Source organism: Acanthopagrus latus, chromosome 16 (genome assembly GCF_904848185.1).
Source record: "Acanthopagrus latus isolate v.2019 chromosome 16, fAcaLat1.1, whole genome shotgun sequence".
NCBI classification, from domain to species: domain Eukaryota; kingdom Metazoa; phylum Chordata; class Actinopteri; order Spariformes; family Sparidae; genus Acanthopagrus; species Acanthopagrus latus.
Genome location: NC_051054.1, coordinates 4,365,518 through 4,380,049, shown reverse-complemented (window position 1 = coordinate 4,380,049; position 14,532 = coordinate 4,365,518). Strand labels below are relative to the sequence as shown.

Sequence of the window (14,532 nt, the reverse complement as noted above, 5' to 3'; positions counted from 1 at the left end):
CCTGAAAGTATCAGCTGATTACTGCTGAGTATGATACATGCAGGACCTCCCCCTCCAGTCATGTGATCATGGGAGCATTAGACTTTGTGTTTCCTCTGTGTTGAACACTTTGACTCCATCCTTCATCTGGACGGAGGCTCATCATGCTGATCTCACTCATTTATCTCTCACTTCTTTTACACTCAGGTAGGTTTCTGTAAATTAACTCATAATGGATGTAACAGCTGACCGACACTTGAAAGGTCAAGTTCACATCCAATGTTCATCTCTCATCTATCATATCTGCATTCAGTCTTCTGTTTACTGAGATGAAACACAAAGAAACTTTATCCTTCATCTGCTGCAGGACTCACTGTTGTAGTTCTTCAGTCTGGAGATCAGATATCTGACCCTGGACTCACAGTGAAGCTGCAGTGCAGCATGGGTCCAGGGTTCAACATGATGAGCTACAGCATGTTCTGGTACCGACAACACCACTACGGAGCTCCAGTGGAATATCTCATCAGAGAGTACGACTTACCTGCTGGACACTTCCAGTCCTCTATCGACGCATCCAAAAACAGCTTCACTCTTGAAATAAGTGAGCTGCTTCTCAATGACAGCAGCATCTACTACTGTGCTGCCAGTCACAGTGATGCACACAGAGCAGACCGTCATACAAATAACAAGACTGACTGTCACAGATGGCACACAGGCAGGAAGGAGCTGTGGCTCCACTGGTTTGGCTCTTAACAAACAGTGAGGAGAGAATATAAAAGAGGCTTCATGTTGGAGACAAGAAATGAAATAAAACTCAAATTCTGGTTAAATTCACCAGATACAGTTTCAGTTTTCACAACTTTGGTTGTCGTTTTTCACGTTCATTAAGTGCAAATAAGCAGAATCAGTCAGATCAGCTGTGTGCAGAGGAAGAAGGTGGGGAAGAGGAGGTGTGACGTAGAAGGGAAGGTAGTCATCGCTCATTCGTAATGAGTCTGTCAGAGCAGAGGACCATGTGAATGCTCCACCTCTGATACCAGATTTCCATATAAGCTGTAACTGTAAATACGATGTGGCTTTAACTTCAGTTTCCAGGATGTCTCCAGCTTTATACACGTGTGGAATTTTACTGCTCGTGCTCACAAGTAAGCCAGACTCAATATTATGAGTTTTCTGTGTCTATTATGCAACATCTGTTCCACTTTGCACTGAGAGGAGAAAACTATGAAACACACTGCTTGAATTCAACTTCACTATAACAACAACTTGAACTGTTCACAGGAAAAATGGCGAGTGTTGAATTTAAACAGCCCTCTTCTAAATTTTCGGTGGAAGGGACGAAGGAGCTCGACATTACCTGCAGTCATGATGACAGCAACCTTGTAGTGATGCTGTGGTACCAACACCAACAGAGCAGTCAGACTATGAGCCTTATTGGGTACACATACCGCATGAGTGACCCGAGCTACGAGGACCAGTTTGAGGAGTCCAGATTCCAGATTAAAAGAGAAGACACACTGAAAGGATCTCTGATCATTCATGAAGTGAAAGCATCAGACTCAGCTGTGTATTTCTGCGCTGCCAGCACACAGTGATGTGGTTTAATAGCACCGCTTGTCTGAAAACCTCCTGCAACACAGAAACTAGTGACAGCTGCTGCTCAGGGTTTTAGTCATATGAGAACTGACATAATTATGCTGATTACTGGGCTCTGATTATCGATATTATATTGATAATTGACGAAGAAGTAAATGAACATGCAGCTTGTGCTCGTGCAAACTTATTTGTTACAAGATACTTTTTATATTTAGCATTCTTTTAAAGCTTAAAAAACAACAGAGGAGACTTGGATTATGCCAGACAAGCTGAATTAAGCCATTTTATTTATTGATTGCTTTATTGATTGACGTTTTAAAACAAGTCTCCATCTACTTCAGCCTTCTTTGAGCCTTCATGCACCTGAAAGTATCAGCTGATTACTGCTGAGTATGATACATGCAGGACCTCCCCCTCCAGTCATGTGATCATGGGAGCATTAGACTTTGTGTTTCCTCTGTGTTGAACACTTTGACTCCATCCTTCATCTGGACGGAGGCTCATCATGCTGATCTCACTCATTTATCTCTCACTTCTTTTACACTCAGGTAGGTTTCTGTAAATTAACTCATAATGGATGTAACAGCTGACCGACACTTGAAAGGTCAAGTTCACATCCAATGTTCGTCTCTCATCTATCATATCTGCGTTAGATACAGTTTTAGTTTTCAAAGGTTTGGTTGTCGTTTCTCACGTTAATTAAGGGCAATGACTTTTCTTTTACATATCAAGTACTGTAGTTTTGTACAGCATGTGAGCAACCATTTTAACTGAATACAAACAACAATTTCATTGACTTAAATTGACTTTGTTCACAGGAAAAGTGTCAAGTGTTGAAGTTAAACAGCCCTCTTCAAAATTTGTGGTTGAAGGGACGAAGGAGCTCAACATTACCTGCAGTCATGATGACAGCAACCTCCAAGTGATGCTGTGGTACCAACACCAACAGAGCAGTCAGACTATGAGCCTTATTGGATACACAGTCCTCATGAGTGACCCGACCTATGAGGACCAGTTTAAGGAGTCCAGATTCCAGATTAAAAGAGAAGACACACTGAAAGGATCTCTGATCATTCATGAAGTGAAAGCATCAGACTCAGCTGTGTATTTCTGCGCTGCCAGCACACAGTGATGTGGTTTAATAGCACCGCTTGTCTGAAAACCTCCTGCAACACAGAAACTAGTGACAGCTGCTGCTCAGGGTTTTACTTGTTTGACAACTGACATAATTATTCTGATTACTTGGCTCTGATTCTTGATATTATATTGATAATTGACGAAGAAGTAAATGAACATGCAGCTTGTGCTCATGTAAACTTATTTACTACAAGATACTTTTTATATTTAGCATTCTTTTAAAGCTTAAAAAACAACAGAGGAGACTTGGATTATGCCAGACAAGCTGAATTAAGCCATTTTATTTATTGATTGCTTTATTGATTGACGTTTTAAAACAAGTCTCCATCTACTTCAGCCTTCTTTGAGCCTTCATGCACCTGAAAGTATCAGCTGATTACTGCTGAGTATGATACATGCAGGACCTCCCCCTCCAGTCATGTGATCATGGGAGCATTAGACTTTGTGTTTCCTCTGTGTTGAACACTTTGACTCCATCCTTCATCTGGACGGAGGCTCATCATGCTGATCTCACTCATTTATCTCTCACTTCTTTTACACTCAGGTAGGTTTCTGTAAATTAACTCATAATGGATGTAACAGCTGACCGACACTTGAAAGGTCAAGTTCACATCCAATGTTCGTCTCTCATCTATCATATCTGCATTCAGTCTTCTGTTTACTGAGATGAAACACAAAGAAACTTTATCCTTCATCTGCTGCAGGTCTCACTGTTGTAGTTCTTCAGTCTGGAGATCAGATATCTGACCCTGGACTCACAGTGAAGCTGGAGTGCAGCATGGGTCCAGGGTTCGACATGATGAGCTACACCATGTTCTGGTACCGACAACACCACTACGGAGCTCCAGTGGAGTTTCTCATCAAAGAACATGAGCAAACATCCGGGCACTTTCAGTCCTCTATCGACGCATCCAAAAACAGCTTCACTCTTGAAATAAGTGAGCTGCTTCTCAATGACAGCAGCACCTACTACTGTGCTGCCAGTCACAGTGATGCACACAGAGCAGACCGTCATACAAATAACAAGACTGACTGTCACAGATGGCACACAGGCAGGAAGGAGCTGTGGCTCCACTGGTTTGATATCAAACTGCCTATTAATGTAGAATAAGAATGACTTCCAGTGACAATATTATGCTTTTAGAGTGGGAAAATACAGCAGTCTAGATTGTGTTATTGGTGGCAGATAATGTTGAGTGCAGGGTGAGGAAATCATATTAAACATAGGAAAAGAAATAGCCTCAAGTAAAGTTAAAATAAAAGTTGTAAACAATCATCTGATGTCACATTAGCCAGCACAAAATCTTATAATGACGTGGTGTTTCAGATTATAACACGTCATTTTGCAGTTGTAAAGCATCTGGCTGTGTTTGGAAAGATCAGCTGCCACACGACTCTGTCTGAGGATGCAGTGTGCAGCAGGCACCAGAGGAGGGAAACCTTCAAGTCTCTGCATGCATGAGCTCACTTTTAAAAACACTCTCCACATTAAGCATTTAAAAATTTTAATACAAATTAATATACAATACAAAAATTTGCATACAAGTTTTGTATGCATATGACATGATAATTAATTCTATTGACATGATGGTTATTTACTGTGAGACATGCTGTGCATACAAACACCTTGATCCTGACCGATATATAGAATAATATCGGTTGTCTGATAGTATAAGCAGATATTGGTCTATCACCAATATGTTGGTATAGTTGTTACCCAATCTGCTTCGATATGAAAAATATTTTTTTAGGGTATGTTATGCAGAAAAAGATGCTTGAGAATATCTATAATTATTCAATTCCCAGTGAGGTTTACTGTTCAGTGAACTAATGCCATCTTAGACAATAATAGGTATTGTTAAACTGTAAAATATCCTGCCACTTGTATCCTCTGTAAGCTGGAGTTTTGCACTTTGTCACCAATTAATACAGGCGACAATCTTAGGAAATATCAGTTCTGGATGGCTCGATACAGAAAAGTGAGAAATAATATCTGTGTGAGCAGTAAATAATGATTTTCTATTTTTTTTAACCAGTTACTGGACATGCCCTTCCCCTAAGTGTTCTTTTAAGTTATTTCACGGTCTGAAATTGGCACAGTAACGGAGGATGCTGGCACATCGTGAACCCGACAGAAATGAGCTTCACTGATAAACTGCGAGGATAAAGAGGTGTGACCAGCAGTGATGTCACTTCCTCCGAGGAGTGACGAACAAACCACCCAAACAAAGCCCAGTTTTATCTCTACCTCCCCTCTGTTGTTGCTTCTTTTCTTAGCCGTCACAGAAATAGCAGCAGTCAGGTTGGAGCTGGTTCAGCCGTCACCCAGCCCGACCTGCACAGCTGCTCCCACAGACGCACACCGAGATGGGGGCTGAGATACGGGGGAGCTGGGTGGGGGAAGGAGAGGGGGGGGGAATAAAGCGGCATCAGGTTTTTGTGTGACGGTTTTTCATCGTGGGGACAGGGGGCCACGGTGATACATCCCCATAGAGCCGTCGTACAAAAACCTCCTCCCATTGACTCCCATTGTTTAGGCGGCTACATGCTGCTTTAGAGCAAAAAAAACAGTAATCGGTGGGTTTAAAAGATGTTTGAACACTTTGATATCGAAAAGTCAATTAATATGAAGGTAGCTAGGTAGAAAAAAATAGTTTTTTATTGATTTTCAGGTCATATTTGGGGCATTTGGATTCCTCTTTCAGCCATCGTCACAACAAACTAAACAACTTTGGACATCATGAAGCTCATCCTGCATGTTTGAAACTTCTTCCTCCTCTGGATTATCAGACTGTCTCAGCAGGCTGATTCTGGAAAGTTTTGTGACTTTTTGTTGGAGGAGATGTTCAGTGTGACACTGGAAATGAAGCTCCCTTTGGAAAGGGGACAAAACTCACTGTTTTGGGTAAGTCGAAGCTTTTGCAACTTCAGTTCACTGAGACAAAAATTAGATTATCTGAAACATTTGTTTGAAGGTGAAGGAAAAAACAGTTTGTGTATAAAAGCTAAAGTATTGAGCTGAAGTGGGATCACTGTGACTTCCAATCAGCCTGCTTACTTCGGCCAAGGAACCAAACTCACTGTTTTAGGTAAATATTTCACTTCATTCCTGTATTTATTAGATGCCACATCACTTTAGAGTCTTCATAAAAACAGAATATGTCAGTAAAAGTGTTTCTAAAGATAATTGTAGTAGAGAAAGACAAAGAGTTTCATGCTCAGTATTTCTGCACTGTGACAATGCAAACGAAGCTTACTTTGGAAAAGGAACGAAACTCACAGTTTTGGGTAAGTCAAAGCTTTTGTAGCTTCAGCTCACTGCAACAAAAATAGTCAAAGTGTTCGTATAAAAGTGAAGGAAAAAACAGTTTCTGTAATTATTGTAATTATTGAGCTGAAGTGAAAACACTGTGAACCAAGGTCAGCCTGTTTACTTCGGCCAAGGAACCAAACTCACAGTTTTAGGTAAATATTTCACTCCATTACCGTATTTTATTAGATGCCACATCACTTTAGAGTCTTTGTAAAAACAGAATTATTAGTCAAAGTGTTTCTAAAGATAATTCTAGTACAGAAAGACACAAGAGTTTCATGCTCAGTATTTCTGCACTGTGATGATCGAAGCGAAGCTTACTTTGGAAAAGGAACAAAACTCACAGTTTTGGGTAAGTCAAAGCTTTCGTAGCTTCAGTTCACTGGGACAGAAGTAGTCAAAGTGTTTGTTGATGAGAGGGAAGGAAAAAACTGTTTCTGTCAAAAAACTGAAGTATTGAGCTGGAGTGAAAACACTGTGACCTACACTGATCCTGCTTACTTCGGCCAAGGAACCAAACTCACAGTTTTAGGTAAATATTTCAGTTTATTACTGGATTTTAATCGCTGCCACTTCATTTTAGAGTCTTTGTAAAAACAGAATTTTTATATTCGTATGAATATGAAGGAAAAAACTGTGTACAGAAAAGCTGCAGTATTGAGCTGAAGTGAAAACACTGTGAACCAGGCTAATCCTGCTTACTTCGGCCAAGGAACCAAACTCACAGTTTTAGGTAAATATTTTAATTCATTCCTGTAATTTGCTCGATGTCACATTACTTTAGAGTCTTCGTAGAAACATAATTACTAGTAAAAGTGTTTCTAAAGATAATTCCAGCAGAGAAAGTCAGAAGAGTTTCATGCTCAGCTTTTCTGCACTGTGACAACGTAAACGAAGCTCACTTTGGAAAAGGAACAAAACTCACAGTTTTGGGTAAGTTGGAGCTTTCTCGACTTAAAATAACTGCAGGAAACTTAAACTAGTTTAATTGTGTAAATGTATGAAAGCAAAGGAAAAAAAAAATACTGTTGTTACGAAAAAGCTGAATTATTGAGCTGGAGTGAAAACACTGTGACCAACACTCAGCCTGCTTACTTCGGCCAAGGAACCAAACTCACAGTTTTAGGTAAATATTTCACTTCACTGCTGTATTTTAATAGATCTCACATCGCTTTAGAGTCTATATAACAGAAGTAATGACGTCCCAGAATGAATTGTGCTGGAGAAAGACATCAGAGTTTCGTGCTAAGTGTTTCTGCACTGTGACAATGCTGAAGCATACTTCGGGAAAGGAACGAAACTGACTGTTTTGGGTAAGTCGATGAAGAAATCGAACAAAATGAATAGGCTTTATAATCAGGGTAGTTTATAAAGAATCACAATGTATTTGGGTCTTCTTAGTTCAAGCTCAGCTCAGCACTTTTTGTTGTTAAGCTGAAGCGCTGTGCCAATTACGAAGCCCATTTCGGCCAGGGAACAAAACTGACTGTTCTTGGTGAGTAAGATGTTAAATATTCTTCTGACTAATTCACCTGTGAGAGACGTAAAACATAGAGAAGTTAACGTAAAAGTTTTCTGTTACATTAAATTTGTGAAAAACCTAACAAACAGCAGTGCAGCTGAATGCTGGTGTTGAATTTTGGGTTTTAAAATGTAGTGGAATTTATTATAATACACACTTAAAGCAACTAAAGGTAAAGAAACAAAGTAAAAGCTGCGTCTCAGGCTGTTTTGAGCACTGATCAAGTGCACTGTGACTCTAGTGGTTATGAAGCTCACTTCGGTGGAGGAACAAAACTAACTGTTGTAGGTAAGAAACCAAAGAAATTACGAAAAGTATTTTAATTGTAGTGTTTGTGTGAGAAACCAACTGCACTCAGGTCCAGTTTAAGTTCAGCTCAGAGGTTTTTGTTCCTGAGATTGAACACTGTGCCAGTTCGAAGCTCATTTCGGCCCGGGCACAAAACTGACTGTTCTTGGTGAGTAAATAATGTCAAACAGGATTGAGATTGTTGGTGTGTATTGCTTAAAACTTGCACAGGCTGAAGTTGTTGCTTTTAATGGGGAGTTACGTTTATTAGAAAAGTAGAAACTAAAGAAACAAAGTCAAAGCAGCATGTGAGGCTGTTTTTAGCACTGATCGAGTGCACTGTGACTCTGATAGAGAGGCTTACTTCGGTGGAGGAACAAAGTTGACTGTTTTAGGTAAGAAATCAAACAAAGTATCTTGTTAATATGTAATTCGAGTGTATCTGTAACTGCACTGACGTCCATTTAAAGTTTGGCTCAGAGGATTCAGTTCTTGGTAAGTTGATAAAGCCTGACAGGGGGGTGACTGACAGGTTTGATTTGCTTACAACTTGCAAAAACTGCAGCTGCAGTCGTCGGTTTTAAAGGGAAGTTGCATTTATTAGAAAACTACAAGATAAAGCAGCAAAGTCAAAGCAGCATCTGCTGCTGTTCTGAGCACTGATCAGGAGCACTGTGACACTGGTGCCAATGAAGCTTATTTCGGTGAAGGAACAAAGTTAACTGTTCTAGGTAAGAAATCAAACAAAGTATTTTATTAATTTGTGAGTCGACTCAAGTCCAGTTTAAGTTTAGCTCAGAGACTGTTGATCTTCAGATTAAACTCTGTGTCAGTAAGAAGCTTTTTTCAGCCCGGACACAAAACTGACTGTTCTCGGTAAGTTTATAAAATCTTGGTAATTGTTGGTCTGAATTGCTTACAACTTTCAAAAACAGGCTGTAGTTGTCGGTTACAAAGGAAAATGACATTTATAAGAAAACTTTAAGCTAAAGCAGCAAAGTCAAAGCAGCATCTGGGGCTGTTATGAGCACTGGTGAAGTCCACTGTGACTCTGGTAGCTATGAAGCTTACTTCGGTGGAGGAACCAAGTTAACTGTTCTAGGTAAGAAATCAAAACAAGTATTTTTTTTAAAATCTGTAGTCTTAGTGTTTCAGTCCAATTTAAGTTTAACTCAGAGGTTTTTTGTTTCAACCCAGGCACAAAACCGACTGTTCTTAGTAAGTTTGTAAAGTCTAACAGGGTGGTTAGTGTTGCTTACAACTTGCAAAAACTGGCTGCAGATGTTGTTTTTAAAGGAAAGTTTTATCTATTAGAAAACTAGAAACTAAATAAGTGATGTTAAAGCAGCATCTGAGGCTGTTTTCAGCACTGATCGAGTCCACTGTGACTCTGGTGTTGGAGAAGCTCACTTTGGTGGAGGAACAAAACTAACTGTTGTAGGTAAGAAATCAAACAAAGTGTTTTGTAAAACTCAGTTTGAGTGTTCTTGTTAGTCCGGTCTAAGTTCAGCTCAGAGGTTTTTATCTCTTCAGATTAAACTCTGTGTCAGAACGGAGCTTATTTCGGCCCAGGCACAAAACTGACTGTTCTTGGTGAGTTTATAAAGTCTAACAGAGTGGTAATTGTTGTTGTTGGTTTTAAAGGAAAGTTACAGTTATTAGAAAAGTAGAAACTAAAGAAGCTAAGTCACAGCAGCATCTGGGCTGTTTTCAGCACTGATCAGGTGCACTGTGACTAATACTGGAGAAGCTCACTTCGGTGGAGGAACAAAATTAACTGTTTTAGGTAAGAAATCAAACAAAGTATTTTGTCAAATGTAATATGAGTCTTACTGTTAGTCCAGTCTAAGTTCAGCTCAGAGGTTTTTGCTCTTCAGATTAAACTCTGTGTCAGAACGAAGTTTATTTCGGCCCAGGCACAAAACTGACTGTTCTTGGTGAGTAAATAAAGTCTTACAGGGTGGGAATTTTAGGTTTGCATTGCTTACAACTTGCAAAAACAGGCTGAAGTCAAGAAAGTTTTATCTATCGGAAAACTAGAAACTAAAGAAGTAAAGTCAAAGCCGCGTCTGCGGCTGTTTTGAGCACTGATCATGTGCACTGTGACTCTGGTGGTAGAGAGGCTTACTTCGGTGGAGGAACAAAGTTAACTGTTTTAGGTAAGAAATCAAACACACTGTTTTGTAAAATGTAATATGAGTCTTCATGTTAGTCCAGTCTAAGTTTAGCTCAGAGGTTTTTGCTCTTCAGAGTAAATGAAAATCTAACAGAGCGGTAGTTGTTGGTCTGTGCTGCTTGCAACTTGCAAAAAGATGCCACAGCTGTTGGTTTTAAAGGAAAGTTTAATCCATTAGAAAAGTAGAAACTAAAGAAGCTAAGTCACAGCAGCATCTGGGCTGTTTTAAGCACTGATCAGGTGCACTGTGACTACTGCTGCAGAAGCTCACTTTGGTGGAGGAACAAAATTAACTGTTTTAGGTAAGAAACCAAACAATGTGTTCTGTCAAATGTAATATGAGTGTTACTGTTAGTCCAGTCTCAGAGGTTTTTGCTCTTCAGATTAAACTCTGTGTCAGACTGAAGTTTATTTCGGCCCAGGCACAAAACTGACTGTTCTTGGTGAGTAAATAAAGTCTTACAGGGTGGGAATTTTAGGTTTGCATTGCTTACAACTTGCAAAAAGATGCTGTAGCTGTTGGTTTTAAAGAAAAGTTTAATGTATTAGAAAACTAGAAACTAAAGAAGTAAAGTCAAAGCAGCATCTGAGGCTGTTTTGAGCACTGATCAAGTGCACTGTGACTCTGGTGGTGGTAGAGAAGCTTACTTCGGTGGAGGAACAAAATTAACTGTTTTAGGTAAGAAATCGATAAAAATATCATTATTTGTGTGTTACTGTGAGAAACGTGCTGCACGCAAGTCCGGTCTAAGTTCAGCTCAGAGGTTTTTGCTCTTCAGATTAAACTCTGTGTCAGAACGAAGCTTATTTCGGCCCAGGCACAAAACTGACTGTTCTTGGTAAGTTCGTAAAAATCTAACAGAGTGGTAATTGTTGGTCCGTGTTGCTTACAACTTGCAAAAACAGGCTGTAGTTGTTGATTTTAAAGGGATGTTACAGTTATTAGAAAAGTAGAAACTAAAGAAGCTAAGTCACAGCAGCATCTGAGGCTGTTTTGAGCACTGATCATGTGCACTGTGACTCTGGTGGTGCTGCAGAAGCTTACTTCGGTGGAGGAACAAAATTAACTGTTTTAGGTAAGAAATCAAACAAAGAGTGTTGGAAAATATAATGTAAGTGTTTCTGTTAGTCCAGTCTAAGTTCAGCTCAGAGGTTTTTGCTCTTCTGTGTCAGAACAAAGTTTATTTTGGCCCGGGCACAAAACTGACTGTTCTTGGTGAGTAAATAAAGTGTAACACGATTGTTGATTTGCATTGATTACAACTTGCAAAATCAGACTTTAGTCGTTGGTTTTAAAGGTAATTTCCATTAAAAACTAGAATTTGAAGCAGCAATGTTAAAGCAGCATCTGAAGCTGTTTTGAGCACTGATCAAGTGCACTGTGACTCTGGCTCAGAAGCTCACTTCGGTGGAGGAACAAAATTAACAGTTTTAGGTAAGAAATCAAACAAAGTGTTTCTTAAAACTTAATGTGAGTGTTTCTGTGTGTCCAGTTTAAGTTTAGCTCAGAGGTGTTTGCCCTTCAGAAAACTAGAAATTAAAGAAGCTAAGTCAAAGCAGCATCTCAGGCTGTTTTGAGCACTGATCGAGCACACTGTGACTCAGGGAGAGGCTCACTTCGGTGGAGGAACAAAATTAACTGTTTTAGGTAAGAAATCAAACTTAATTGGAGTGTTTCTGGAAGAAACTATCTGCAATCATGTCCAGTGTAATTTTAGCTCAGAGGTTTTTGTTCTTTAGATTAAACAGGCACAAAACTGACTGTTCTTGGTAAGTAAGTAAAGTCTAACAAGGTTGTAATTGTTGGTCTGCGTTGCTTACAACTTGTAAAAACAGGCTGTAGTCGTTGGTTTTAAAGGAAAGTTACATTTATTAGAAAACTATGAGTTAAAGCAGCAAAGTCAAAGCAGCATCTGGGCTGTTTTGAGCACTGATCAAGTGCACTGTGACTCTGGTACTGGCTCAGAAGCTTACTTCGGTGGAGGAACAAAATTAACTGTTTTAGGTAAGAAATCAAACAGTGTTTTTTAAAGATGTAATGTTAAGTGTTTCTGTTAGTCCAGTTTAAGTTTGGCTCAGAGGTTTTTGCTCTTCAGATAAAATTCTGTGTCAGAAAGAAGCTCATTTTGGCCCGGGCACAAAACTAACTGTTCTTGGAGAGTAAATAAAGTCTAACATAACTGTTGGTTTGCATTGATTACAACTTGCAAAATCTGGCTGTAGTGGCTTAAAGAGAAGTTAGATTTATTAGAAAATTACAAGATAAAGCAGCAAAGTTAAAGCTGCATCTCAGGCTGTTTTGAGCAGTGATCGAATGCACTGTGACTGGTGGTAACACAGAAGCTCACTTTGGTGGAGGAACAAAATTAACTGTTTTAGGTAAGAAATCAAACAAAATATCTCATTAACCTGTATTCTTACTGCGCTGAAGTCCACTTTGACTTTAGCTCAGAGGTTTTTGTTGTTATTTTGACCCGGACACAAAACTGACTCTTCTCTGTAAGTTAATAAAAATCTAACAGGGTTGTAATTGCTGGTTTGCTTTGATTACAACGTGCAAAAACAGGCTGTAGTTGTTGGTTTTTAAAGCGAAGTTACAGTTATTAGAAAACTAGAGACCGAAGAAGAGAAGTCAAAGCAGCGTCTGGGGCTGTTTTGAGCACTGATCGAATGCACTGTGACTCAGAATACAGAGGCTTACTTTGGTGGAGGAACAAAGTTAACTGTTTTAGGTAAGAAATCAAACTTTAATTTGAGCGTTCAATTTAAATTCTGTGTCAGAACGAAGCTTCTGTCATGATTGTTAGTCTGTACTTCTTGCAACTTGCAAAACCAGGCGGTAGATGTTACTTTTAAAGGAAAGTTCACACGTATTAGCATCTGGGGCTGTTTTGAGCACCGATCAAGTGCACTGTGACAATGATGGTAGGGAGGCTTTCTTCGGTGGAGGAACAAAGTTAACTGTTTTAGGTAAGAAATAATTTTGAATTGCGCTCAATATTGCTCAATATTATTTTGTTAAGACATTTTTAGTACAATGTTTTTGCACATAAGTAGATTAAACCAGCATAAAATGTTGAATAGATGTTGATATAGTAAGTCAATAGTAAGTCAAGTATAGTTTTTACAGTCAAAGAGTGAGAAAGCTGGAATAATCTCAGAGTGTCAGAGACGAAGAGAGGCTGTAGGAAGAGGTTTTGTCACCGCTGAGAGTCTCTGTGCTCCTACAACGAAGCTTACTTTGGAGCTGGAACTAAACTCACAGTTTTAGGTAAGAAAACCTGCAGCAAAACCACCTCACAGAGCTTCAGTCACAACTTGTTTGGATAATACATAAGCAGGAAATTATGTCCAGTGTTAAGATGCTCAGATGTTCAGACCTTTATTTTAATGTCAGTACACAAAGTACAAAAAGTCTTTTAAAGAAGTGTAAGTTTGTGCTCAGAGAAACAATCTTTGGCTGTATTCGCTTGTAAAAGTACCGCAGCAGTTAAAAAAAACAAAAACCTGGCTCTATGCCCAGATTGTTACTCTCACATGGAGTTCTTATCATCTCTGTTAAATGCTGTGAGTTCACAGTCAGAAGCTTATTTCGGAGCTGGAACCAAACTCACTGTTTTAGGTAAGATACTTACATGTCAACATAAACTGATCGAATATTCCTCAACAGCAAACTTTGGCGGCTAAAATGTCAAATATCAGGGTTGTTTTTAATCTCATGCAGTGAAATGCATGTTGACTCAGAGGCAGCTGACAGGGTGTGCAGGTGTTTTGTTTCTACGTTTTAAGTTTTTTACTTTATCTGAAACAAACCCAGTTTTGCACCTGTCAGTTCTGAGAGGCTCTGCAGTTTTCCTGCAGCCTTGTATCAGTGTGAACAACTACGACCCTGCTTACTTTGGCAGTGGAACCAAACTGACTGTGCTGGGTAAGAAAATATATATAATATATATTTTCTTTTTTAAAAAGGATGTCCTGATGTTAATGTGTGTCTTGTGACTTTCCTTCAGTGAAAGTCTGAGAAAGATGAAGTTAAGTTTAGTGTCTTTGCTTGGTGATTTCCTGGTGTTAGTGTGCCGTCAAATACGCCAAACAAAGTGTAAAAGTTATGAAGTAAGGTGAATCTCTCTCTTGACTTACTGCATTTTTTTCAAGACATAAAATGTAATTAAAGTATTTACAATGGCTAGCATGTGATCAGACGACGGGAAGATTTCCTTCTTTAAATTTCCTTCATTTCTTAAAATGTGATTCTTAAAGTGGGATCCTTGATTGTGAAAAACCCCCAGTATGCGTTAAAGAATAAATTAGGCTGTGGTAGATCTTTGTCAGTTTTTTACATGCGAGTCAGCGGTGTGCTCAGACACTTATCCTGCTGAATTTGGAGGGGGAACCAGACTAACAGTTCTTGGTAAGATCACTGCATTGAAAGCCACATTTTAAACTCACTTTAAATGACTGTTCAGTGTGAAAAAGTTCTCTTGTGTTTTTTTTGCACCCTGATGTTTACATCTAAAATCC

General features: G+C 39.2%; 1 protein-coding gene across 1 annotated transcript in view; it reads left to right on the top strand.

Annotated features, from left to right (window-relative positions):
* Positions 1–14,532, top strand: part of LOC119004446 (T cell receptor beta chain MC.7.G5-like) — a 34,969-nt gene that overhangs the window by 18,308 nt on the left and 2,129 nt on the right. The window contains exons 3-4 of the mRNA XM_037071377.1: positions 5,173–5,183; positions 13,893–13,939. Of these exons, the coding sequence (XP_036927272.1) occupies positions 5,173–5,183; positions 13,893–13,939 (58 nt within the window). The remainder of the gene's footprint in view (positions 1–5,172; positions 5,184–13,892; positions 13,940–14,532) is intronic.